The sequence below is a fragment of the Verticillium nonalfalfae genome, assembly GCF_003724135.2.
Source record: "Verticillium nonalfalfae strain VnAa140/NRRL 66861 chromosome Unknown scaffold_2, whole genome shotgun sequence".
Lineage (NCBI taxonomy): Eukaryota > Fungi > Ascomycota > Sordariomycetes > Glomerellales > Plectosphaerellaceae > Verticillium > Verticillium nonalfalfae.
Genome location: NW_021167227.1, coordinates 323,122 through 345,681, shown reverse-complemented (window position 1 = coordinate 345,681; position 22,560 = coordinate 323,122). Strand labels below are relative to the sequence as shown.

Here is a 22,560-nt window from a genome sequence, read left to right as displayed (position 1 = left end):
GCAATGATTCGGATGATCATATGCAATGTTGGTACGTTCTGTAATAATTCGAACGTTTGCCCATCGTGGAAACCATATCACATGTTGAACCATGCCATAGTACTTTGTAGCAACTTTTTCATTCTTTCACGATGCACAAATGTCGATTTCGAGGCCTCCAAAGCCCCATAATCCAAGCCACACAGAACAGCCACTGTACTACGTCACATGGCGGGGCTCAACACTGCACTTCAAAGTGACCGAGAGCAATGGCCGAGCTCCAACCCAATTACCCCACCACGGGACCTCTCATGCCAGCCTGTCACAAGGCATTCAACGTCTCAAGCTTCATGAGCACGACGAGAACGCCCCTTGATGCATGTTTCGGTAATTTTGTGCTCTGGATATCTGCCTCTATCGCATTCCAGTCTGCCTGAGGTAGCAATCTCAGCCTGTGATTCAGAGCTTCCCTCACATCTCACCAGCTACCCCGCGTTCGCGACATTCCGCTTAGCGCCAGTCAAGCTATCACTCGACACACTCATATCAACCCAACATACAACACCTGGTTGATGATAGCAACACAACATTGTAATGTCCATGTTTGCCCAGGTCAGTCACGTCTGGGCCGATCATACTGGCTAGCCCTGGCATCGCGGCTCGTGGCGCATGGCGTGAGCCTCGCCCTGTCGCGACATCATATGTTCAGCCATAGCGCTCAGTATCGTCATCACTGATGGCAACGAAGGGCCCCCAAAGCAGAGCTGACACACATGTAGAAGAAGCCGTACTCGGCTGTCACCGCGTACATCGAGCGTCTCACCAGTGAGTCTTACGAGGAAGATGATCTCAGTGGTATTATCGACCTCGTCGAGGTCATCAAGTTGCAGTCGACTGGTCCCACGGAAGCCGCGCGCGCGATTCGCAAGAAGCTCAAGTATGGCAACGCCCATCGCCAGCTCCGCGCCCTCGCCATTCTCGATGGCCTTATCCTGAACGCAGGCCCCCGATTCCAGCGCACCTTTGCCGACGAGCCCCTGCTCGAGCGTCTCCGCGTCTGTGGCACTTCAGATCTGTCTGATCCAGACGTCAAGAAGAAGTGCAGGGTTCTGTTTGCTGGATGGGCTGACTACAAGGGGACGCCGGGACTTGAGCGCATCGCCAAGCTTCATACGGTATGTCTAAACAATCGCGAAGCAGGCAAAACAACCACGTTCTTACACATTCAGGATCTTCCCAAGCGCAAACAAGCCATGACGCAGGAGCGATCCAAGGCTGTCCGTGAGACGGAGAATCCCTTTGGCGAAGAGGATGAGGACGAAGGTCGCCAGACATCGCCATCAGGCCGCGCCGGCGAATCCTCTAAAGCACCATACGGGAAACCGGCCAGCACCGTCAACTCCTTCAGCCATACCAAGTCATCCTCTGCATCTGGAAGCACGTCCTTTTTCGGATCCTCCAAAGACAAGAACAAGACCAAGGATAAGAAGGGCAAGAAGAAGCCCTTTGTTCTCGAGGCCGAGAAGGAGAACATGAAGAGCGATATTGCCGAGGCCTCCATCTCCACCACCAACCTCAACAACGCCCTGCAGACCATCAACCGAGAAAAGGAGCGCATCTCTGACAATGCGCTCGCCGTTCAGCGATTCGAGGAGTGCAAGAAGCTCAGGAGGAAGATCCTCCGCTATGTGAGCGTCCAAGTCTCTTCAGACTGGCCAGCAATACTGACAATCGCCCCCTCTAGATCCACCATGTTGAATCTGAACAGTGGCTCGGCAGCCTCCTCCACGCAAACGACGACCTCGTGCTTGCGCTCATGACTTTCGAGCAGCTCGATCGCTCTATCGACGCGGACTCTGACTCGGATGACGAACTCGCGGAACAGGCCCACATGTACAGAAGTATGTCATCACGTCTAACCCCCGTAGACACTCATGTCCCTCTGTTCCTCTTTATCAAAAACCCATGGATCTAACTTTCCAACTGCAGTGGCTACCGAAAAGGGCAAGAGCGCAACCCCGGATGCGCCCGATATGGCGGGCCTCAACCTCGGGGCCAGCCCTCCCCGTCCCTTGGCTCCGCCACGCCCCGGCGCCCGGTCCAAGCCCGCGTCTGTGTCGCCCGCCAATGCTTCAGGGCCGACGAAGCCGCCCCGCCCGCCGGTCCAGCAGGTTGATGACGATGACGACGAAGACGATGACGACCCCTTCGCGGACAAGAATGCCGTCGCCACACCTGCTCTCGAGAGGGGACAGCCGTCGTGGTCGTAGGCTGCAAGGTACACCAAAGGAACGATGAACCTGGACAATAGGGACCAGAGCTGGAGCAAATGGCAGCATAACATGCGTGGGGGAAACGGGGAGGGGGGAAATGCGCACTTTTCACCAAGATTTGTTGTTTTTCGTTTGTTTCTTCTTCGTCAATGGCAGACCGAGATTCTTCAGTCGTCGATTTGATTTGAATTCCACCACGAAAGGCAGGGGCAAGTGAGCAGAGATGATGGGTGCGGCGATTGTGTACAGGGCGTAGGTACTCCAACAATCACAGGCTGTTCTGCCAACGTACCACAAGAGTGGACATCGAGGTGCGGTGGAGACTATCGCAGCACGACGCATGCTCGACTGGATGACCACATCATGTTTGTTCCCGCCACTGACAACATACATTCAATGCTGTAAAGTACTAGGTATGGTGGGATTTCAGGCACATGTTTCCAGAAGTCGTGTCACCACATGTCACCATGGTCTGTTTTCAACGGCTCAGATTTCACTAATGTCATGTTCCCGTAGTCTACATGCCCGGCGGAGGGCGCGTCGTCCTCTCCGCCAATGCTGCCTGCGCCGATTAACCTGCCCAACAGCAGGGGTTTTAAATCAGAAAAACACGGCGGGCGGCGTTTGCGCGCGCGGTGAGAAGCTCCTCCCAGCGTCATGCATGATTCTCGTTCTCTTTTGTGCTTTGAACTGTTATCAACAACAACAAACTCCCAGAAGCTAGCTAGTAGGAATTTAGAGCTCATCGTGGGATGCGGGCTCATCAGCCTCGCCACCGGCGCCACCAGCACCCTGGTACATCTTGGAGGTGATGGGGTAGGCGACGTTGGATAGCTTCTCCTTCTGCTCCTCGAAGTCCTCGGCGGTGGCCTCGGCGCCGTTCTCCTCGAGCCAGTCGGTAGTCTCCTTGACAGCCTCAAGAATCTGAAAAAACAGTTAGTCGTGTACTCATGGGTCCAAACGCACTGGGGAATACTCACAGCCTCCTTCTCCTCGTCGTCGATCTTGCCACCGAGACCCTCGTCATCGTTGACCTGGTTCTTCAGGGAGAAGGCGTAGTTCTCAAGACCGTTGCGAGCCTCAATGCGCTCGCGGGTGGCCTTGTCCTCCTCGGCGTACTTCTCAGCCTCGGCAACCATGCGGTCAATCTCCTCCTGAGTGAGACGGCCCTTGTCGTTGGTGATGGTGATGCTCTCGCCCTTGCCGGTGGCCTTGTCGTGGGCGGAGACCTTGAGGATACCGTTGGCGTCGAGCTCGAAGGAGACCTCGATCTGGGGAACACCACGGGGAGCGGGAGGGATGCTGGTGAGCTCGAACTTGCCGAGGATGTTGTTGTCCTTGGTCATGGAACGCTCACCCTCGAAGACCTGGATGAGAACCACGGGCTGGTTGTCGGCAGCCGTGGAGAAGATCTGGGACTTGCGGGTGGGGATGGGAGTGTTACGGTTGATGAGCTTGGTCATGACACCGCCAGTGGTCTCAATACCGAGAGTAAGGGGGTTGACGTCCATGAGAACGATGTCCTCAGTACCCTCCTCGCCGGACAGAACACCAGCCTGGACGGCGGCGCCGAAGGCGACAGCCTCGTCGGGGTTGATACCCTTGGAAGCCTTCTTGCCGTTGAAGTACTCCTCAATGAGGGAGACAACCTTGGGGATACGAGTGGAGCCACCGACGAGAACGATGTCGTCAACCTCGCTCTTCTCGACCTTGGCGTCCTTGAGCACCTGCTCGACGGGCTTGAGGGTCTTCTTGAAGAGGTCGTTGTTGAGCTCCTCGAACTTGGCGCGGGTCAGAGTCTCGGAGAAATCGTTGCCGTTGTGGAAGGCCTCGATCTCAATACGGGTGGACATCTGAGAAGAAAGGGTACGCTTGGCCTTCTCGGCCTCACGCTTGAGCTTGCCCATGGCCTTGGCGTCCTTGGTGATGTCGACGTCGTTCTTCTTGTTGTAGAGCTTGGCGAAGTGGTTGATGACACGCTGGTCGAAGTCCTCACCACCAAGGTGGGTGTCACCGGCGGTGGCAAGCACCTCGAAGACGCCCTGGTCAATGGACAGGAGAGAGACATCGAATGTACCACCACCGAGATCGTAGACAATGATCTGGCGCTCGCCGTCGAGCTTGTCAAGGCCGTAGGCGATGGCGGCGGCGGTGGGCTCGTTGACGATACGGAGGACGTTAAGACCGGCAATGACACCAGCATCCTTGGTGGCCTGGCGCTGGTTGTCGTTGAAGTAGGCGGGGACGGTGACGACGGCGTGAGTGACCTTCTTGCCGAGGTAGGCCTCAGCGGTGTCCTTCATCTTGCCGAGAATCATGGCGGAGATCTCCTCGGGAGTGAAGCTCTTGTCCTCGCCGTTGACGGAGACCTGGATGGAAGGCTTCTCGTTCTTGGCAACAACCTTGTAGGGGAAGTGCTTGAGATCGGCCTGGACGTTCTTGTCGCTGAACTTGGATCCGATCATACGCCTAGAGACTTGGTCAGCACGACGTGTCGTTGTGAGCAAACAGAAGCGATTGGCTAGTGGCTTACTTGACATCGAAGATCGTGTTGTAAGGGTTAGCGGCGGCCTGGTTCTTGGCGGCGTCACCGACGAGACGCTCGCCATCCTCGGTGAAAGCGACATAAGAGGGAGTAATACGGTTTCCTGTTGGCGAGCGGGTCAGCAAGCGTGTCGCGATTTCGTGAGAGGCCAGGTGTCCGTACCTTGGTCGTTGACAAAGATCTCAACCTTGCCCTTCTGGAGGGCAGCGACACAAGAGTAGGTGGTTCCAAGATCGATACCAATGACGGTACCGTAGTTCTCAGGCTCCTCAGCGTGCACAGTCTGGACAAGGGCCAGAGGCGCGAAGAGAAGACAGATCCAGGCCAACAGGCCGAAGCCCATGGCCATCGAGTTGCGAGACCTCGACATGTTTGTGTGAAATGGTTCGGATCGCGCTCTTATCCAGGGTATCGCGCAGCAAAGGGAAATATAAGGAAGGAAGAAGTTTCAGGCACGCAGCGAAGGGGATTCTACCTCCAGCCGGTTATGATGCCGTGGGTTAATGGGAGGGAAGGGGAGTTGGGTTGAAGAATCGGAGAGGTGAAGGGCAGAGGGAAGAATGGAAACCTTTATGAAGTGAGCTTCCCCAAAAGAAGGCGTCGGAAAGTCAAGCTGTCCATTGCACAAAAAGGCCAGATTTCAGCAAGAGCGCCACAGTTGGCAGGGGTTCAAGTGGTTATCGCTGTTGTGACCGCTTATCGTGCACGTGTCCATGCACTGTGAGCACATCATTCACCGCCCTGGATCTGCACCTGAAGAACAAGACTTTACAGTGCGAATTACATGATCAGCCACGCACGAGCCACCGGCGGATTGACAAGAACCTTAGCGCCTCCACCCTTGGCGCTATGGGCAAACTTCGTGGGGACACGATGCAGGATCCAGGGCATGAAGTATTCCAGACATTTCGATGAGCTCAGCGGTCAAGGAATCAGGCGTTCCATACTATTCCATCGTCCAGGTTGGCCACCGCAGTGACTCACGAGGCTGTCACGTCTCTGACCTGCTGGCGATGCCTTCCTCCGCCTGGCATACATCTTTGCCTTTACCGCTGCCAAATGACATCGTGGCCTTTCTTGCCCCCCCCTGCCCCTAGACCCTGGTGATGCGGGGCTCTGGCACTTGAGCTCTGGCTCAATCTGGCTGCGGGGTGTAGGAACGGATGGCTGTCTCCGAAAGCGACGTGATTTCTCATCAACGACGACTCGCCTTGTGCGTAAAGAAAGCCTCCGTGGCCAGAAGCTCGAATTGCGTTGCAACAAGGGTGACGCAGAATATCGGGTTAAAGACACGTTGACGCTTCAGACTGCTCACTTGTCGAGCGGGAGGCTGCCCCTCAGCTGGCCGGCTCAGGAACCAACACGGGAGTTGCCTGCATGTTCCCTCGATTCCTCATTTGGGATGGTTTCTATTGGTTGAAACGCGACTAAAAATGCAGTGCCCATCATGCCCTCATGCGGCACCCCCAACCTCCAGCAATACCCCCGAAACATGCCAGCCTCCCATTCGCTTCCTTTGGATGCATCATGACTTCGTTTCCTGCGTGTTTTTGGCAATCCTCAACAGCTACTCTAGAAGACCTGCTGCCACGGTTTCGCCGCCCATTCGCAACACGACTCTTTGCCCAGCTTCCAGAGGCACCTTTGACTCCAGCTTGACCACGACGCGTGCAACCTTGGCAGGCGCCACAACCTTGGGGTTCTTCTTCTCCGTTGCGCCCGTAGTCTTGTTGAGCACTGCCGGGATCGACTGAATTCTGCCGGCGGCATGTAGTCGACCTCGATGGACGTCGACAGGCATGGGCATCAAGTGCTCAAAGGCGAGCACTTTCATGGTCAACAAGTCGCTGGTCTCGATTGGTTCCGCCTTGCTGCTGATGATGTCGCCTACCCGAATATGGATAGGATCGATGCCGTAGACACCCAAGGACACGTTCTGTCCAGCTACCGCCCAATCCTGAATCTCGGTATCGACCTCGATGGAACGAATGCTGGCCGGTTCTCCACTAGGCTGCACCACAATGCTCTCACCCGTCTGCACAGTTCCAGATTCGATGCGACCCGATATTGTCAACTGGCTCTGTTGAGATTTGAAAATCTCCGAGATGGACATTCTGAATGGCTTTTCCAGAGCCCGGGCCAGTGGTTCGGAATCCTCCAGGGCCTGAATCAGTGTTTCGCCCTTGTACCAAGACAACGCGGGGTCCTCGGATTTGACCGCCAAGTTGTCGCCGTTGAGTCCAGAAATGGGAACGAAAGTGACGTTCTTTAGCTGGAAGCCATTGCCCTTCATGAAGCCGGTGACCTGCTCAGAAATCTCGTTGAACCGCTCCTCGGACCACCCAACCATGTCCAGCTTGTTGACGGCGACAATGACACGTTGGACGCCGAGACTCCTCAATAGTAATGCGTGCTCCCTCGTCTGGCCCTTCAAGCCTTTCTCGAAAGCTCCAGTATTGGCATCGATGACGAGGACGGCAAAGTCAGCTTGACTGGCTCCGGCAATCATGTTAGGAACGAAATCCCTGTGACCCGGGGCGTCAAGGATCGTGAACTGGGTTTTGTCGGTCTCAAACTGGTTGGTGGCAATGTCGATGGTCACACCACGTTCGCGTTCCTCCTCTCGCTGATCCATGACCCAGGCGAGCGCAAATGATGACTTGCCCAGTTTCTCTGCTTGGCGTCTATATCTGTCGATCAAGTGCTGTTCAACAAACTTGAGCTCTAGCAAAAGCCGCCCCATGAGCGTACTCTTGCCTGCATCGACATGGCCTGGAGTTGTCAGCAAAGCTCAGTAGAGTCGTAGTAGCTTTCACGCACCAACTACAACAAAGCTTGCGCTGCGTTTGCTCTTGCTGTTCTCGAACTCTTGAAGCACATTGATCTTCTTGCTCTTCGGGGGTGGAGCATCGTCCAGTGAGAGATCCTTGGCAGCTTCTGTCGGCGGCCCTCCGTTGGACTTGGGAGCTTTCTTGGCGGCGGTAGCGCTCTTTGCAGCAGCAGCGTCAAACCGGTTGCCGGCTACGAAGGAAATCAGAGTCAGCGCCTCATTGATTCTTCGCGAATCGCGAACCTTTGGCCTGCGCCGCGAGCACTATGTCATCGGGGCTGGGCTGGTCAAACGCTGCAGAGTTGAACAAGGGGGATGACTTGTAGGGGAGGTTGAAAGTATCAGTTGAGGGGTCGGCAGAACCAGCAGACAAGCCACAGAGTACGTGAGCAAAGGCGGACGGCCGGGACGTTGACGTGACTGCTTGTTCCTCTGCTGGCGCAGGGTCTGATGACTCTTCATTATGGACTTCGTCCACTTCCATGGTGGTGGGTGGGGACGGCCCTGATGGAATTGGAAGGGGCTGTGCTGCGGGCAATGTCTTGCCGCCCGAGTTGGCGCTCACGAGCTTCTGGCGTTTCGCTAGAATACCTGAGCCGGGCTTGACGTTCTCTGCATAGGTTTGCTCGTTGATGTTGAGCTCGGCTAGCCGTTTCTGTGTCCGTTCCTCCGACTCCTCGGGCTTCTTCACGGCCTCGCTCTTCTTCTTACGGGCCGCGGCAAGCGCTTGGAGTTTGGAGACCTTCGGCCCTTCGCCACCACCCAGAAGCCCGCCCACGGGCAAGACGGGAGGAACCATCATGGCTTGCCGGTGTTTTGGCACATTCATCCAGGGCATGTCTTCGAAATACCAGGACGGAGGCGGCCACGGGGTGGTTGAAGGAATTCCATAGAAGGAGGCCATGCCGAAGTTGCCAATGTCACTTTGCATCTGCTGTCTTGTCCTGCCGGCTACCGAACGCTCAACTTCTGCACTTCCTGGTCCCTGTTTCCAACTAGACGCGAGAAATGAAATGAGCGACTTACCCTCCTTCGGCTTCTTGGGCTCAGACTTGGGAGTTGGTGGCGTGATGTATTTCTTTAAGAGGTAGTCGACGGTCTTCTCAATGTCATAATAATAGTACCACAGGGCGTCGTGTATTTGCTGGGTCGTCAGAGATCCAGCGGCGCTTCCCAGAGTCTCACGGACCTGCTCAGCCCCTTTGGCTAATGCATCGCGGTCCTCAGGGGTAAGCTGATCCGCACCGAGCTCACCATCATCAGCATCGTACTCGTCGAGAACTTCTTCAAAGTCCAAGTTACGGACGGCTTGGTGGCGCGACATCTGGAAAAAGACGTCTCAGCGTCAAAGAACGAATGGGGAAGAGAGGTTCGAGCTGCAATGCAAGAAGCCGTGGAGGACTATCGAGTGACGTCGAAGTGGCTCCAAACGAAAACTTGGCTGTGGCTCGAGCTGAAGCACTGGCAGATGTACGGAGGAATGGAGTGAGGATGTTCGGACAACAGAGTGATTCGAATCCTGCGAAGGGTAGAAGGTGATGATGACTAGTCGCGCTTGTGCTCGTGAGGGTGAGGATGGTGTATGTAGCCCGACTTTTGATCTGGTCGTCATTGGCGGGGCAGCAGTGCTCGGTGGCGGGGTATCAACACAAGAACAGGGCAGTTTGGAGCCCAAAGCCCGCCCTCGTAAGGGCCAGGCTAGGCAGGCGGTGAGAGGCTTCTGACCATCACCATGTACACCAACGCGAGAGCATCATAGAAGTTGTATCTGCGGACAACACGGTCAAACACAGAACTGGAAAAGAGCCATGGCACCAGCGAGTCTACACAGCAACAAAACCGCATCCACGATCAATTTTGTAGATGCAAGCGACAAAAGCATTCAGTCAGCTGTGTTCAGAGAGGTACCTTTACCTTGCATTCAATATGCGGGGCACCCGGCACGGCCCACCACCTGCACGTGACGTGGGATTTGGGGGAGCCTGGAAGCAGACAGCAGCGCTCCGAAATTCAGAAATTTTGGCCTGGGCGACGTGCAAGCTGGAGCTCACTAATCTCGACTTCAGTCCACGATACCCGCTACCTCCTACAACGTCGCCCGATACCCCTCAACAAACCCTGGTAGAGCTTCTGTAACCGATAAAGGCTCCCAACATGGCGATGAGTGAGTAGTTGCTATCCTCTACTGTTCCAGTCATTTGCTAACTTACGTTCTAGACCTGGATATGAGCAATGGTATGCGCTGCCTGATTGTCGACCCCTGAGCCCCTACACCGACCCCTCCCCCACGAACCAACAACTGACCGGTTTGCACAGCGGCGGTGATGAAGGATGAGCAGGGCCGCCCCTTCATCGTTGTCCGAGAGTATGTTCGGCACATGCCATCCCCTGCCTTTCAGTAGCGGCCCCCCCCTTCCGTCCCCCTCCCGCTGACCCCTCCCGAACAGTCAGGGCAAAAAGAAGCGTCAGTACGGCAACGAGGCCGTCAAGAACCACATCCTCGCCGCTCGGACGGTCGCCGACATCGTCAAGAGCTCCCTCGGCCCCCGCGGCCTCGACAAGATCCTCATCTCCCCTGACGGCGACATCACAGTCACGAACGATGGTGCGACGATCCTGCAACAGATGGAAATCTCCAACCACGTCGCCAAGCTTCTGGTCGAGCTTTCCAAGTCACAAGACGACGAGATTGGTGACGGAACGACCGGCGTCGTCGTCTTGGCCGGTGCCCTGCTCGAGCAGGCTGCCGAGTTGATCGACAAGGGCATCCACCCTATCCGCATTGCCGACGGCTACGACCAGGCCTGCGACATTGCCGTCGCCGAGCTCGACAACATTTCCGACACGATCGAGTTCAGCAAAGAGGACACAGAGAACCTGGTCAAGGTGGCGCGCACAAGTCTGGGCAGCAAGATTGTGTCCAAGTCGCACGACCAGTTTGCCAACATTGCCGTCGACGCCGTGCTGTCCGTTGCGGATCTCGAGCGCAAGGACGTCGACTTTGAGCTGATCAAGGTCGACGGCAAGGTCGGCGGCGCGCTCGAGGACTCTGTCCTCGTCAAGGGCGTCATCATCGACAAGGATTTCTCCCACCCCCAGATGCCTTCCGAGGTCAAGGACGCCAAGATCGCCATCCTGACCTGCGCCTTTGAGCCGCCCAAGCCCAAGACCAAGCACAAGCTCGACATTACGTCCGTCGAGGAGTTCAAGAAGCTGCAAAACTACGAGCGCGAGAAGTTCATCGAGATGATCCAGCAGATCAAGGACACGGGCGCCAACCTGGCCATCTGCCAGTGGGGCTTTGACGACGAGGCGAACCATCTCCTGCTCCAGAACAAGCTGCCCGCCGTGCGGTGGGTCGGCGGACCCGAGATTGAGCTGGTGGCGATTGCGACGAACGGCCGGATAGTGCCGCGATTCGAGGACCTGAAGGCGGAGAAGCTGGGACGTGCCGGCATTGTCAGAGAAATGTCGTTCGGCACGACGAGGGAAAAGATGCTCGTCATTGAGGAGTGCGCCAACACACGAGCGGTGACGGTCTTTGTCAGGGGCAGCAACAAGATGGTACGTTGGGAACGCGGAGCAGAGAACAGGACAGGCAGGCAGAGACTAACGGCAACAGATCATCGACGAGGCCAAGCGGTCACTACACGACGCTCTCTGCGTCGTCCGCAACCTGGTGCGCGACAACCGCGTCGTCTACGGCGGCGGCGCGGCCGAGATTGCCTGCTCGTTGGCGGTCGAGGACGCGGCGGTCAAGACGCCCGGTCTGGAACAGTACGCCATGCGCGCCTTCTCCGAGGCCCTCGACGCCGTGCCGATGGCGCTGGCGCAGAACTCTGGCCTCAACCCCATCTCGACGCTGGCCGAGATCAAGAGCCAGCAGGCCAAGGCCGGCCCCAGCGACCGCGGCAAGCTCGGTGTTGACTGCATGGGTCGCGGCAACAACAACATGAAGGACGCCTTCGTCATCGACCCCCTGATCGGCAAGAAGCAGCAGCTCCAGCTGGCGACACAGCTGTGCCGCATGGTGCTCAAGGTCAACAACGTCATTGTGTCTGGGTCTGGCGAGGAGGACTTCTAAATCAAAAAAGGCGGCTGGTTTGTTTCGAGCGGACGGGGTGCACGGGATTATACCAACCTTTGTATTATGCCGATAGAAGCTCGGTCTGAGGCCGGGATAGACTCCTGCACATCAATGCACATGACAACATGACATGATGAAGATGAACGAACGTTGTATGGATTGATGTTCGGTCCGTGTGCCATTACGGGAAGTCCCTAGGGTCCGAGCTTGCGAGTGTGATGCAGAGGTATAATGCGAGGAACACGTGAAACCGATCTTGATGTTATCTAGGGCGTCTAATGTATCTTCGTCTATCCCAGAGCGTAAAATCCCTCCTCTTCTGACCCCAACGTTCTCTCGAGCGCAGTATCGTCCCGTCATTCAACTCATCATACCGAAAGCACGAAAGACCTAGTATTGGTGTTTCAGGAGGGGCCCGAATTCGCGGTAGAATGTCTGCTTCAGCTCCTCGAGCTGCTCGCCCGTGGGCCTGGCCTCCTCGCTCCTCCTGGTCCAGCTCTCGTCCGTCTCGCGGAGCAGTGCAGCAGGGTCCTCGCCCGCGGGGTCCACAAACTGGTACGAGCGGAACTCGCAGTTTTCCCACGCCGTAGCTACGAAAGGAGTCAGCGATGATTCTCGAGTTGAAACGCAAGTGGAAAAGAAAAGTCTGGGAAGAGAGCCACAGAAAGATAGAGGGAGGGGGAAAAACAGAGGGAAAAACAGAAAGAAAAACAGAAAGAAAAACAGAAAGAAAAACAGAAAGAAAAACAGAAAAAAAAAACACCAACGCCAGAACAGAGACAAGCAACCCATACCTCTCGGCACCTCAACGCCGTGAAAGTCCGTGGTCAGGAAATGCAGGAACGCGCCGTGCGACACGGCAGCAATGTGAACGTCCTCCTTGCCGCTCGCGCGCGCCAGGTCCCGCAGGAAGAGGCGCGCCTTGGTCGCGCGCGCCTCGAGCTTGTCGAGGGTGGGCTCCCACGGCGAGGCGGCGCTCTCCTTGTCGTTCCAGCCGGCGGGGACGCGCGAGAAGTCGGCCCTGGCGCCAAACTCGGGCGCTACGACGGCGACGTCGGTGCCTGTGTCGCAGGGCGAGTTGCTGACCTCCTGCAGCTCGGGGATGGCGATGACCGGGAGCAGGGCCGCCGGCTGGGGGTCCTCGGGGGTGGGGCCGAAGCAGTTGAGGCAGGTGTGGAGGGTGCGGCGCATGGGCGAGGCGACGAGGTGGGTGAGGGAGGCGTGGGCAGGAAAGGTCGCGCGGACGTTGGCGCACTGCTTGAGGCCGAGGTCTGTGAGGAGGGGGTCTGGCAGGGCTTCGTTCTCGACAGAGAGGTTGTGGAAGCCCTGGGCGTGGCGGACGAGGTGGATCGTGACAGGCATGTCGAATGTGGTTGGCGAGTGAGGCGAGTGGTGACAGCAGTGAGGATAAGTGTGTGAAGAGATTCAGTGGCCTGGCAGACGGGTGTTCGTCGAAGAAAATCTGTGAGTACGTGTGACGATAAAAATCTGGGAGATCTGCACCTCCTGTCCAAGACAAATAAATGCAGGCCAACGAAGTAACGGTGACGATGACTACAACGACGTCAGGTACCGCCTCGAAGCAGCTCCAAGCCGCTCCACAAGGTTCCAAGGTCCTGCCAGCGCCCCTTTCCCTCCTCCAGTGGATGACTCAAATCACGTCCGGACCGGAGCTCCACTTGGCTCGTACTCTGGGTCCGAAAAGGCCGACTTGCCGGTGATCGGTATCCTCTCGCTCGGTGTCGCAGCAGCACTTGCCGTCCGCGCCCTCTGGCTGCCGTGGGGGCGCCGCCAGTCAGGGTGCGTGGCGGCTTTGCTGTCCGTCATTGGCCCACGCCCAGACTGCCTGCCTTGGATTGCACTTGCACATCTTGATCGTGAAGAAGAAGACCTCAAAGATGCCAAGGTGTCTCGATCTCGACGATCTGTTGCCATGTGCTGTTGCCTTTGGATATTGCAATGAATGACAACTGGGTTTCGCAAGCCAGCAAAAACAACCCTTAGGAGAGACGCGCCCATCCAAACTTCCCATCCCAAAGCAGCGTACCACTAACAGCCACCATGTCTCTAGAAATCCCTCCAGAAATTCACTTCCTCTTCAAGTTGCTCCGGATCGAAATCTTTCTCGTCCCCCGTCAACAGTGCCAACTCGCATTCATCCTCCAACCTCCTCTCCTTTCCTGCTGCCTCTGCCAGTTTAACCCCTTTCTCTCGCTCGTCATGGGTACCCATGCCCGCCTCTGTAAGGCTCGCAAGCGTAAGCTGGGGGTCTCCCTGAAAGCCACAACCAAAGTTGTCGTATGCCATCTCCAGATGAAACTGGGCAGCGCCTGTTTGGGCCATGGTACTCCAGCCCGCGAGGCCATTCCGTGCCGATTCAACGCGGATCCTCTTTGCAGCCCGCGCCGCGCCGTCGTAACGACCATCAGAGTTGTCACGGTACCGATCCAAATTCTTGCGTTTGAAGCACGCAAAGCCGTTGGCCCAAGGCATAGGACATTCGTCGTGAGATTCGAGAATAACAGGGCCAGCCCGTGCCGACGCAAATCCAGCAGCAATGACGTGCGCATGTCGACGGCACTCGAATATATGCTGAACGGAAGGAGCCTTCGCAGTCGCATGGGGACCAAAGACCCGCACCACGGCATCGTAATCCACGCCGGCTTCGTAGCCCCCCCGGCGCCATTTCTGGCGTCTCTTGTACAGGCCGATATACGCCCGGGCTGTGGCGAGTTCCTCAAAGGCATCGTCGACGGCGGCGTCCCCGCGTTCGAGGAGTGCTTGGACCGTCAGTACGCAGTATGCGTAGACGGTGGAGGACATTGGCGCTTTGGGGTTGATCGTCACGGCGGCGAAAAGGGCTTCAATCTCGCATTTCCACAGGGAGCGCACGGGGTTGGAGAGAAAGCCCTGGGCAAAGCCGGCTGGGGTCGGGATCGGCGCCATGTTGAAGATATATGTGATGCGGCGCAGTGTGACGAGCATGAGATCTGAATGTGCAGACCGAGTCGCTCTTTTAGGTTGCAGATTGGTGACTTTAAATTGATGTTTCTTTGAGACTAGTGATGTTCAACAATCACTTCTCATGTTCGTTGTGACACGGAGCTGTCGAGTCCCCAAGAGGCGAATGGTAAAGAAGGAGGGCAGCAGCTACGCAACGACCTATTCAGGCCCGCCGCTACAGTCCCTATAAGGCACGAAGTACACATAACTCCGATAAGAAACTCGAGGTTGGCGGGCGGAAGCTGCAGCTGATGTCCCTCTGGGTCAACGAGACCCCTGATGGCTCAACTTTGTACTGGGTTCTATGTGCGAAGCCCGCCCGACACGCAAGAAACGGCTGCCGACGTGAATTGCCAGAATCTCATTGTTTCACAGGCCCCCCCCCCCCTCCTTGAGACAATGAGAAATCAAAAAGCACATCAAGCAAACCGAGCGCGACTTTGGTTGCGAGCAGACTATCCCTTTTGCACTTCCCAGAAACACCAGCTGGACACACCCACGCCCAGCTACGTCACAACATCTACAAGTTCACAAACAAATCACGCTTAAACTTCATACGGATGATGCGATTATTTAAGTAGCCTGCACTACAGTTTTGATCTCAACTAACTAGCAGGGCCTGCTCCTCCACATCACGAACATCACAGCATCTTCACACTCGATGCGCAATCCTCACTCAGATGTCCCTTACCGGCGCCTCTTCTCCTTGCTGCTTCTTCACAGCTCAATCAGGCTTTCTTCCACGGCTGGCTGTTTCGGGGCAGCCTGCGAGGCCGATGGTGCCGACTCCTGCGGATACCCGGGATATTGCTGCTGCTGCTGCTGGCCATTCCATGGTTGCTGCTGCTGCGAGGATTGCTGTGGTACTGAAGGCTGCCAGTAGTTCTGTTGCGAAGGTGGAGCTTGGTGCTGGTTAGGCTGGCCTGCAGGCGCGCTGCCCGGGTCAGGCGTCTGTTGCGGTCCGGGAGGTTGATGGTAGTGTTGTTGCTGTTGGAGGTTAGGGTAGGGAGACGCATTAGGGTCGACGCTGGGCAGTGCTGATGGTGGGGCACTAGGTTGTTGAGGGTTATAATAATATGATGCTGCCGTGGTGTTCGGGTCGGCGGAAGGCGTCTCGGCAGGTTGGCCATGAGCATGGTGCATATTTGTTGGCGCAGGTGGAGCTTCGGCTGGGTATCCTGATGGAGGATACTGACCTTCAGGAGGCCCTGTCCCGCTCCTCCAACTATCGGTTCGCTGGACTCCCTGATGAGGATATTGTCCTGTAGGAGGACCTGAAACAGCGCCCGTATGGTTGTAAGATGCATACTGCGGCTGGGGGGTTTGCTGGGGGTGTGGTGGGTACATTTGCGGCGCTTGTCCATAGTCCTGTCGCTGCTCGCCAGTGTAGAAGTTCTCGGCCGCGCCTGGAACGCCGCCCTGGATAGATGGGTAGGAAGTTTGGCGGGGTGGCGGCATGTTGTAGCCTCCAATGGTGTGTTGGTGATATGCCTTGGATAGGCGCTCCTCCAGCATCCTGTCGTAATATCGCACCACGGTGGATAGCTTGGCGTGGAGGTCCAACAGTGTATCTGCATGCCTGGTTAGTTTGAAAGTCTTACGACTACGATCAGAGGTGAACTGACCGTGTTTGCTCATAGTCTCTCCATATGTCCGCGCAAGCTTCGGCCTCAGGGCACCAATGCTGTCATACAGCTCCTGAATCTGCGGCTCTCTCAAAATTGTGCCGGGGGGTTGCGTCTGAAGCCTGTCGACAAGCGTTGCGAATAGGTTGATGTTTTCGGCTTCGACCGGAGTCAACTCGTAATCGTTCTTCGGAAGTGCGAAAGTGGATGTCGCAGCAGACGGCGCTGTGAACGTCTGTTCCTTGAACGCGGCCGCATGTCGCTGCTTTTGTTCCTCCATATCTGCCAGCGATGCAGCTATGGCAGCTTTGAGGTCATCATCGTCATCCTCAGCCTGTCTGGCGGCGGCGGATTTGCCACCGGCGTTTGCGTCTGTCGGGGCGTTGACTTTCGGCTCAACATATCCCTTGGAGTGGCCCTTGACCTCTTCCAAACTCATAGCCAACGCCTTCTTAAGATCCTCGTCGAAACCCTCGTCGGCTCGAGCGCTCCGTGGCTGCATGGCGGAGGTACTCCGTGTCTTGTGCGGATAAGTCGGCGTCCTATCTTGCGACGCGCCTGCCTGGCTTCCGCGGCCGCCCCTATCAGAAAGCTTCGCAAAGCAGCCATCGTCCACACGGACTGCTTGGAGGATGCCGAGGTGTGGAAGTGGTATGGACTTGCTCGAGCATTGCTGGTCGAAGCAGTTTCCGCAGTTTCGGCAGTGATGTTTCCGGTTTGTGAAGGTGAAGGCAGTTCGGCATCGCATGCAGACGTCGGAGTCTATCCATTCGGGGGGCTGCACCTAAGTTAGCAAAGGTCCCTTACGCGATCATCGAAGAAAACCGGCTTACGGCGCTGCTGTCAATCATGCTGCTGGAGACACTGATCTTGGGAGGGAATTGGTGACCTTCGCGTTGCAAAGTTTTGTAGACTTCACCGATGTATCCCAGGTCATGCCGTCCTTCTGTAGCGGCTGCCCACGATTGCACAAGCTCGAGGATTTTGGCTTTGACCTCAGCGTTTACAGCCACCGCCCCCACAGCTTGGAGAAGTGACACCAGGTTGTCCATAAACTCTCTTGAGGCGATTTCGGCAAGGAAGTGGGTGCCTCCATTCTTGACACAGGTATCAGTTAGCTGTTCAGTCTTGTTAGCCTGGTGATTCGGTCGGAGAACCTCGGATCAAACGTGCGTTGAGTGCACTCAGCTGTGTATTCGGGTTGCGGTTGCCTATGCGCTTCTTCAAAGAGCGCATAGCCTCCTTTGGCTGAACAGTCTTGGATCTGATGACATCGGAGATCTCGAGATTCAGGGCAATGTCTTCGCTGCGGAAACAAGTGTTAGAAACACAGGAAAGAGCGTGCATGTTAAGAGAGGAACATACAGGCTGCTGCTGGTGGCCTTTTCGATCTGCTCGTCTAGAGCCGTGTTGGCGGATGAGGACCACCAACCCATCATGGTCGTCGGAGCAGCGTCGTCGTCTAGAGGCGGGGGTGATCAAGGGATGAAGCTGCAGACTGTGCGGCGTGCGAGTAGGCGATCGACGTATCCCACGGACTGTAAGGCGATGGCGATGGCGTCGACGGTGAACGAAATTTGTTTGCCTAATTTGGGAGATGCAGATGTCAAGCTCGGCGTTTGGAGTCTGCCTGATGCTCGCGATGCTCAAAGCCGCAGCTTGGCTCTGCGCCGTACTTCAGCTGACTAAGTTGCTCATTGGCTGGCGCCGCCAGCTTCCAGCCTCCGGTGGTGGTTGGCCCGAGGCGATGACGACGTGCTGCGGCGACCGCCCCTCCTGAGCTGCCCGTTGCCTGCCACCTAACCCAGGTCACTTGACGACCAGGCAACATGATACAGTACCTTTGGAGCTAGCGGGGACCTCGCTGTGGCGCAGGCTGCGTCACCTTCTGGTGCTTCGACTTCCATAATTCACATGGTGTGCCCCGCCGGGCGCCTGCTCCCCGCCTGTCTCCAGGCTTGCTGGCAGGCTCTAGGCCCTGTCCATCAGTGCAGGGAGCAAGGCTCCAGGGCGCCGCTTCACCTAGAGGCATGAATATGTCACCTTGGCACCTCTGTAGATGTACCGCTCGCCCCTCCACTTCTCCATTGTGGGACCCCCCCCCCCTTGCCCCCCCTGTCGACCCAGATTGAGGGTGGCAGGCCTGCCACTGCCTCGGGCAGCTTTCCTTTGACAACACCACCACTTGTAGGCTGGCCAAGCCATCGCGAACAAAGGCGCAACCTCCCACGATTCTACCACGCCTTTGTTCCGAAGAATGCGTACGATTACAGCGTGATCTTTTGCGACTTGAGCGCTTTGCATCTCAACTTAAACCCCGACTTGACCGACATAACAAACCTGCGGCTGCGACTTGTCCCCCTCCGATTTACGTCCTTTAACGATCACGACATGTTCTGGGTGCTCTGCATTTTGCTTGAAGATCTCCTCGGCTGATATGAGTTTCGCTACCTCTTCGATCACCTCCGCCGCTCTGCAGCCCTCCGCCATGGGTAGCAACGGAGGAATGGGTGCTAGCCACCGTGGAACGCCGTTGCCGCACATCGATGACTTGACTTCGCGGCCAGTCGACATGGACATGCAGCTACCTCTGCGCAAGATTCTCGAAAGAACCGATGGCGCTCTCAGGTCCGCCGAGGCACTTCGCGATTTCGGTCGCCCTGCTGAAGCTCTCCGCGAGTTCATCCAGGCCGCCACCATCACCGTTCGTCTGATACCAACACATCCCGAATACGTATCGGTTCAGGCTGGTCGCCCGGAGCTCAAGCGCATGTACAACAACCTTCTAAGCAAGATCAACGAGCAGCACCCTACATTCGAGAAGATCAAGGCTGCCATTATCGAGGATAACAAACGGAGTGGTGTGCGGCCCCTGTCGCGCCCTGCGCAACCCGACAATCGAAAGGAGTGGGGAGGGCCAGGATCAGTGCCGACTGATACGAATGGAAAGCCGAAACCTGTCATCCAGCCCAAGCCTCTATCACTGCAGGGCCGTCCCACAGCAAAGAACGTCAGCGATCTTCAGGCACGGTTCAAGAACCTAGGAGGCCCTCGTGCTTTCTCTGGACAGGATCCTCGAATCAAAACCCACCCACACGCTATCACGACGGATCATCCATCGTTTTTCCAACCCGGCATAAATCATACAGACCTTCCCAAGCCGCCACAAGCTATCTTCAACCCTGCCACAGGAAAAACTCTTGAGGATGCCGCTGCTGCCCTGCCTTCAAGCACCAATTCATTATATACTACTGGACCACCATCTGTATCTGCGAAGTCTGGGCACGCAGGAACAAATGATTATTTTGGACCCGTCCGCACTTCCACAGGAGACTCTTCTGTTGGGAAAATACCCGCTGGAGGAACCTCCGAAGCGAAGACACCCCAACGGAAAGACACCATGCCCAAGCCAAAATTCACGATCCCTGAAACAGAGAAGATCACCGTCGACGAACTGCTGAACTTGCAAAAGACTGCACGCGTGCTTCTCATAGACGTTCGGCAACGCGAGGCTTATGACGAGGGCCACATACCATCGCAGCACATAATGTGTATCGAGCCATCCACCCTCACTCGCGAAGACGTGACGGGTAGCACCATCGAGGAAGCTTTGGTTTTGGCACCAGAGCAAGATAATGCCCTCTTCCGGGCGCGAGACACGTTTGATCTCGTTGTCTTCTACGACGAAAACTCAACGAAGCTTCCGAAGTATGTAGCGAAAAAAGAAGACGGAGTCCTGTTGACGTTGAAGCGTGCGCTGGATCTACTTTCTATCGGTAAAGAGCTACCTCACCCGTCCAAGCTCCTGGATGGAGGACTGGATGCGTGGACCGACACATTCGGCAGGCAAAACATAGCGACGACGTCGGACACTGGCAGCATGCCGCTCATTCTTCGGAAGGCGCAGGCATCCGTCAGGCCGGCCACCAGCCGCGTGAAATATCCTGGGTCCAAAAATATCCCCCAAGGCAAAATTGATGAGTGGAATCTGCGAATTGGCAACGAAGATCAAACTATTCGCATCATACGCTCGCCCGGAGAACTCCTGAGGGACTTTTCTAGCACTGGCCAGCAGTCCATGGTGTCGAGCTCGCCCAAACAACCTCCTCGGCCTCTCACAAGCAATAGCATGCCACAAATGCCCCAGCGAGCCGCCGCAAAGCCAACACTCAGCGGCTTTACCGACACCAGTTCTGCCAGCACGACACAAGCCTTGGTCAGCAAGTCAAAGAGCGCTGGTCAACACATGACTGGACTCAATAACCCCCACAACTGGTGTTACGCCAACAGTCTGATCCAGTCACTACGCCTGTCGCCTGGGTTCGGAGGAGAGCTGGCGAACAAGGATTGGGATAAATTGTACGTGTTGCCACGAAAGTCGGACGAGAAGAGTGACCATCCACGGTTGATGGCCCGCATCATTGCGAACCTGTTCTACTGGATGGCAGAAGGCAGCTTCCCTGTGATGAAGGCACAGACATTGATGGTAAGCCCAGAACATAATTTTGGGAAATGATTTGCAGCTAACTCTTTCAGGACTACTCTCTGTCGCTTTGCAACGCCAATTCCGTTCAACAATTTGGCAGCGCTCGCCAGCAAGATGCCTCCGAGTTTATGACCTGGCTCATGGATGCGCTCCACCAAGAGACGAATACCAAGCGCGACAAGGAGGGTCAGGAAAAGTACGAAAGCCCCGACATGCGTAACGACAAGTCCTTAATACAGGGCGCCTCGGAGTGGTGGAACAAGTATTCTGTCGCGAATCAATCCATCATTGATCGATACTGGCGGGGCGTCCAGGCTCAAGTGGTGACGTGCACCAAGTGCAACAACAAAACGCTATCCTGGACTCCAGTTGACACAATCATGCTGCACATTGACAGCCCCAAGCTGCAGACCCTCGAGCAGTGCCTGAGCCTCAATAGCAACGAGGAGGTCTTGGATGGGTACCGGTGCGACAACTGCCAGAGCAACTCACGCGCCATGAAGGCTGTCTACTACCCTCGCCTGCCGGAGCTTCTCTGCATCTCCCTCAGCCGCTTCAGCGTTGCTGAGGGCAAGGTCTCTCGCAATATCACCTGGAACCTCAACAAGCTGAACATGGAGCCCTACACCGCTGACCACCGTATCCCCACCGATCGGACTGAACATCCCCCACCCCAGTACGAATACGAATGCTACGCCGTCATCATCCACGCGGGCCGCGATATCTCGTCGGGTCATTACTTTACGTACGCGCGCGACTTGACTTTGGCTGACTCGAGCATGTGGTATAAGCTCAACGACTCGCGAATCTCGAAGGTCGGAAGGCAACCAGAGATATTTGGCAACAGCAATGACACGCCGTACCTGGCATTCTTCCGGCGAAAGCAGTCTGGCTCATCAGGAGGCAAGCTGTAAGTGTCTCGCCGTGGAACACAAGGGGCGTGGCATGCGGGTAGCTTGTACCCGAGTGTGTTTAGTGTGTATCTTTTTTTGGTCGGGGGGCAATGCCCTGTATCTACGTGTCTTTGATTGATTGATTGATAGAGCAGGAGGGGCGCCGGCTTCTTGCTTTCTCTGCTCTTTGCTCTCTGGACTTTTGTTTTCAGGCGCTAGCATGGCGTCTGGGATGAGCGATCTCCGTTTTCTCGGTTTAGCGGCGGCGGTGACGAAAGCGACGGCGGTGCATGGTATTCATTCTGAGCGTATGGCTGCATCCGTGTGGTGTTTGATGTGAATACTGCAATAAAGAAAGATGGAAAACACGCCCGTCTTTGATGGTTCTTTGCCTTTTTCTTTTCTTTCTTTGTGAAAAATGAAAACGGCTCTCGACTTAGTGTGCCATGCATTTTTCCTCCCTCTTGTCGTACGGGGCAGCTTGCCGCCGCTCATCTATGAAGCCAGTCCTTGAATCTGTTGGCTGACAGAGGCGCTGCCGGTGTTGGCGTATCCTTTGTGGTCTCGCCCAGCCCAGAGGTGACGGATGAGGTTGGTCTGGTTTCCAGACCTCATGGTGGCGGGAGCTACTGTAGACACAATGCGCCCGTCGGCCGTTGACACATTGCAGGTGTGTGTCCTGGCCTTACTTTGACGCCCCCTCCTTCTCCCATGTTGCCTAGCCGGGTTTGCTCTTAGAGTTTCTGACTCAACATGGCACTGTCGTAGCGATCGGCGGACCCTGGGTCTAGAAGGACCCTGAATGACGGCAGATGCATTCCAGTGGCAATCATCACAGC

The 22,560-nt window shown here is 56.2% G+C and overlaps 8 protein-coding genes across 8 annotated transcripts; 3 read left to right on the top strand and 5 right to left on the bottom strand.

The window, feature by feature from the left end:
- Positions 1–573: 573 nt before the first annotated feature.
- Positions 574–2,249, top strand: LSB5 (putative actin patch assembly and actin polymerization protein; the record flags this gene model as incomplete). The annotated part of the gene is made up of 5 exons (XM_028637708.1): positions 574–591; positions 759–1,154; positions 1,209–1,667; positions 1,724–1,880; positions 1,969–2,249. 5 exons carry the CDS (start codon positions 574–576, stop codon positions 2,247–2,249), a joined length of 1,311 nt encoding a protein of 436 aa, XP_028499264.1.
- A 738-nt stretch (positions 2,250–2,987) lies between these two features.
- On the bottom strand, positions 2,988–5,167 carry KAR2 (ATPase with role in protein import into the ER; the record flags this gene model as incomplete). The annotated part of the gene is made up of 4 exons (XM_028637707.1): positions 2,988–3,176; positions 3,233–4,721; positions 4,786–4,900; positions 4,960–5,167. 4 exons carry the CDS (start codon positions 5,165–5,167, stop codon positions 2,988–2,990), a joined length of 2,001 nt encoding a protein of 666 aa, XP_028499263.1.
- Positions 5,168–6,364: 1,197 nt separating this feature from the next.
- HBS1L (HBS1-like protein) lies at positions 6,365–8,951 on the bottom strand (the record flags this gene model as incomplete). The annotated part of the gene is made up of 4 exons (XM_028637706.1): positions 6,365–7,569; positions 7,618–7,818; positions 7,871–8,578; positions 8,654–8,951. 4 exons carry the CDS (start codon positions 8,949–8,951, stop codon positions 6,365–6,367), a joined length of 2,412 nt encoding a protein of 803 aa, XP_028499262.1.
- An 830-nt stretch (positions 8,952–9,781) lies between these two features.
- Positions 9,782–11,711, top strand: CCT5 (T-complex protein 1 subunit epsilon; the record flags this gene model as incomplete). The annotated part of the gene is made up of 5 exons (XM_028637705.1): positions 9,782–9,791; positions 9,845–9,862; positions 9,944–9,992; positions 10,075–11,191; positions 11,250–11,711. The coding sequence occupies 5 exons, from the start codon at positions 9,782–9,784 to the stop codon at positions 11,709–11,711; spliced, it is 1,656 nt and encodes a 551-aa protein (XP_028499261.1).
- Positions 11,712–12,104: 393 nt separating this feature from the next.
- D7B24_003515 (uncharacterized protein) lies at positions 12,105–13,076 on the bottom strand (the record flags this gene model as incomplete). The annotated part of the gene is made up of 2 exons (XM_028637704.1): positions 12,105–12,304; positions 12,509–13,076. The coding sequence occupies 2 exons, from the start codon at positions 13,074–13,076 to the stop codon at positions 12,105–12,107; spliced, it is 768 nt and encodes a 255-aa protein (XP_028499260.1).
- A 705-nt stretch (positions 13,077–13,781) lies between these two features.
- D7B24_003514 (uncharacterized protein) lies at positions 13,782–14,660 on the bottom strand (the record flags this gene model as incomplete). Its single annotated transcript, XM_028637703.1, has 1 exon — positions 13,782–14,660. The coding sequence occupies one exon, from the start codon at positions 14,658–14,660 to the stop codon at positions 13,782–13,784; it is 879 nt and encodes a 292-aa protein (XP_028499259.1).
- Positions 14,661–15,434: 774 nt separating this feature from the next.
- VPS27 (Vacuolar protein-sorting-associated protein 27) lies at positions 15,435–17,781 on the bottom strand (the record flags this gene model as incomplete). Its single annotated transcript, XM_028637702.1, has 5 exons — positions 15,435–16,288; positions 16,343–17,120; positions 17,176–17,432; positions 17,512–17,648; positions 17,708–17,781. 5 exons carry the CDS (start codon positions 17,779–17,781, stop codon positions 15,435–15,437), a joined length of 2,100 nt encoding a protein of 699 aa, XP_028499258.1.
- Positions 17,782–18,779: 998 nt separating this feature from the next.
- D7B24_003512 (uncharacterized protein) lies at positions 18,780–21,742 on the top strand (the record flags this gene model as incomplete). The annotated part of the gene is made up of 2 exons (XM_028637701.1): positions 18,780–20,828; positions 20,879–21,742. 2 exons carry the CDS (start codon positions 18,780–18,782, stop codon positions 21,740–21,742), a joined length of 2,913 nt encoding a protein of 970 aa, XP_028499257.1.
- Between the last annotated feature and the right edge of the window lie 818 nt (positions 21,743–22,560).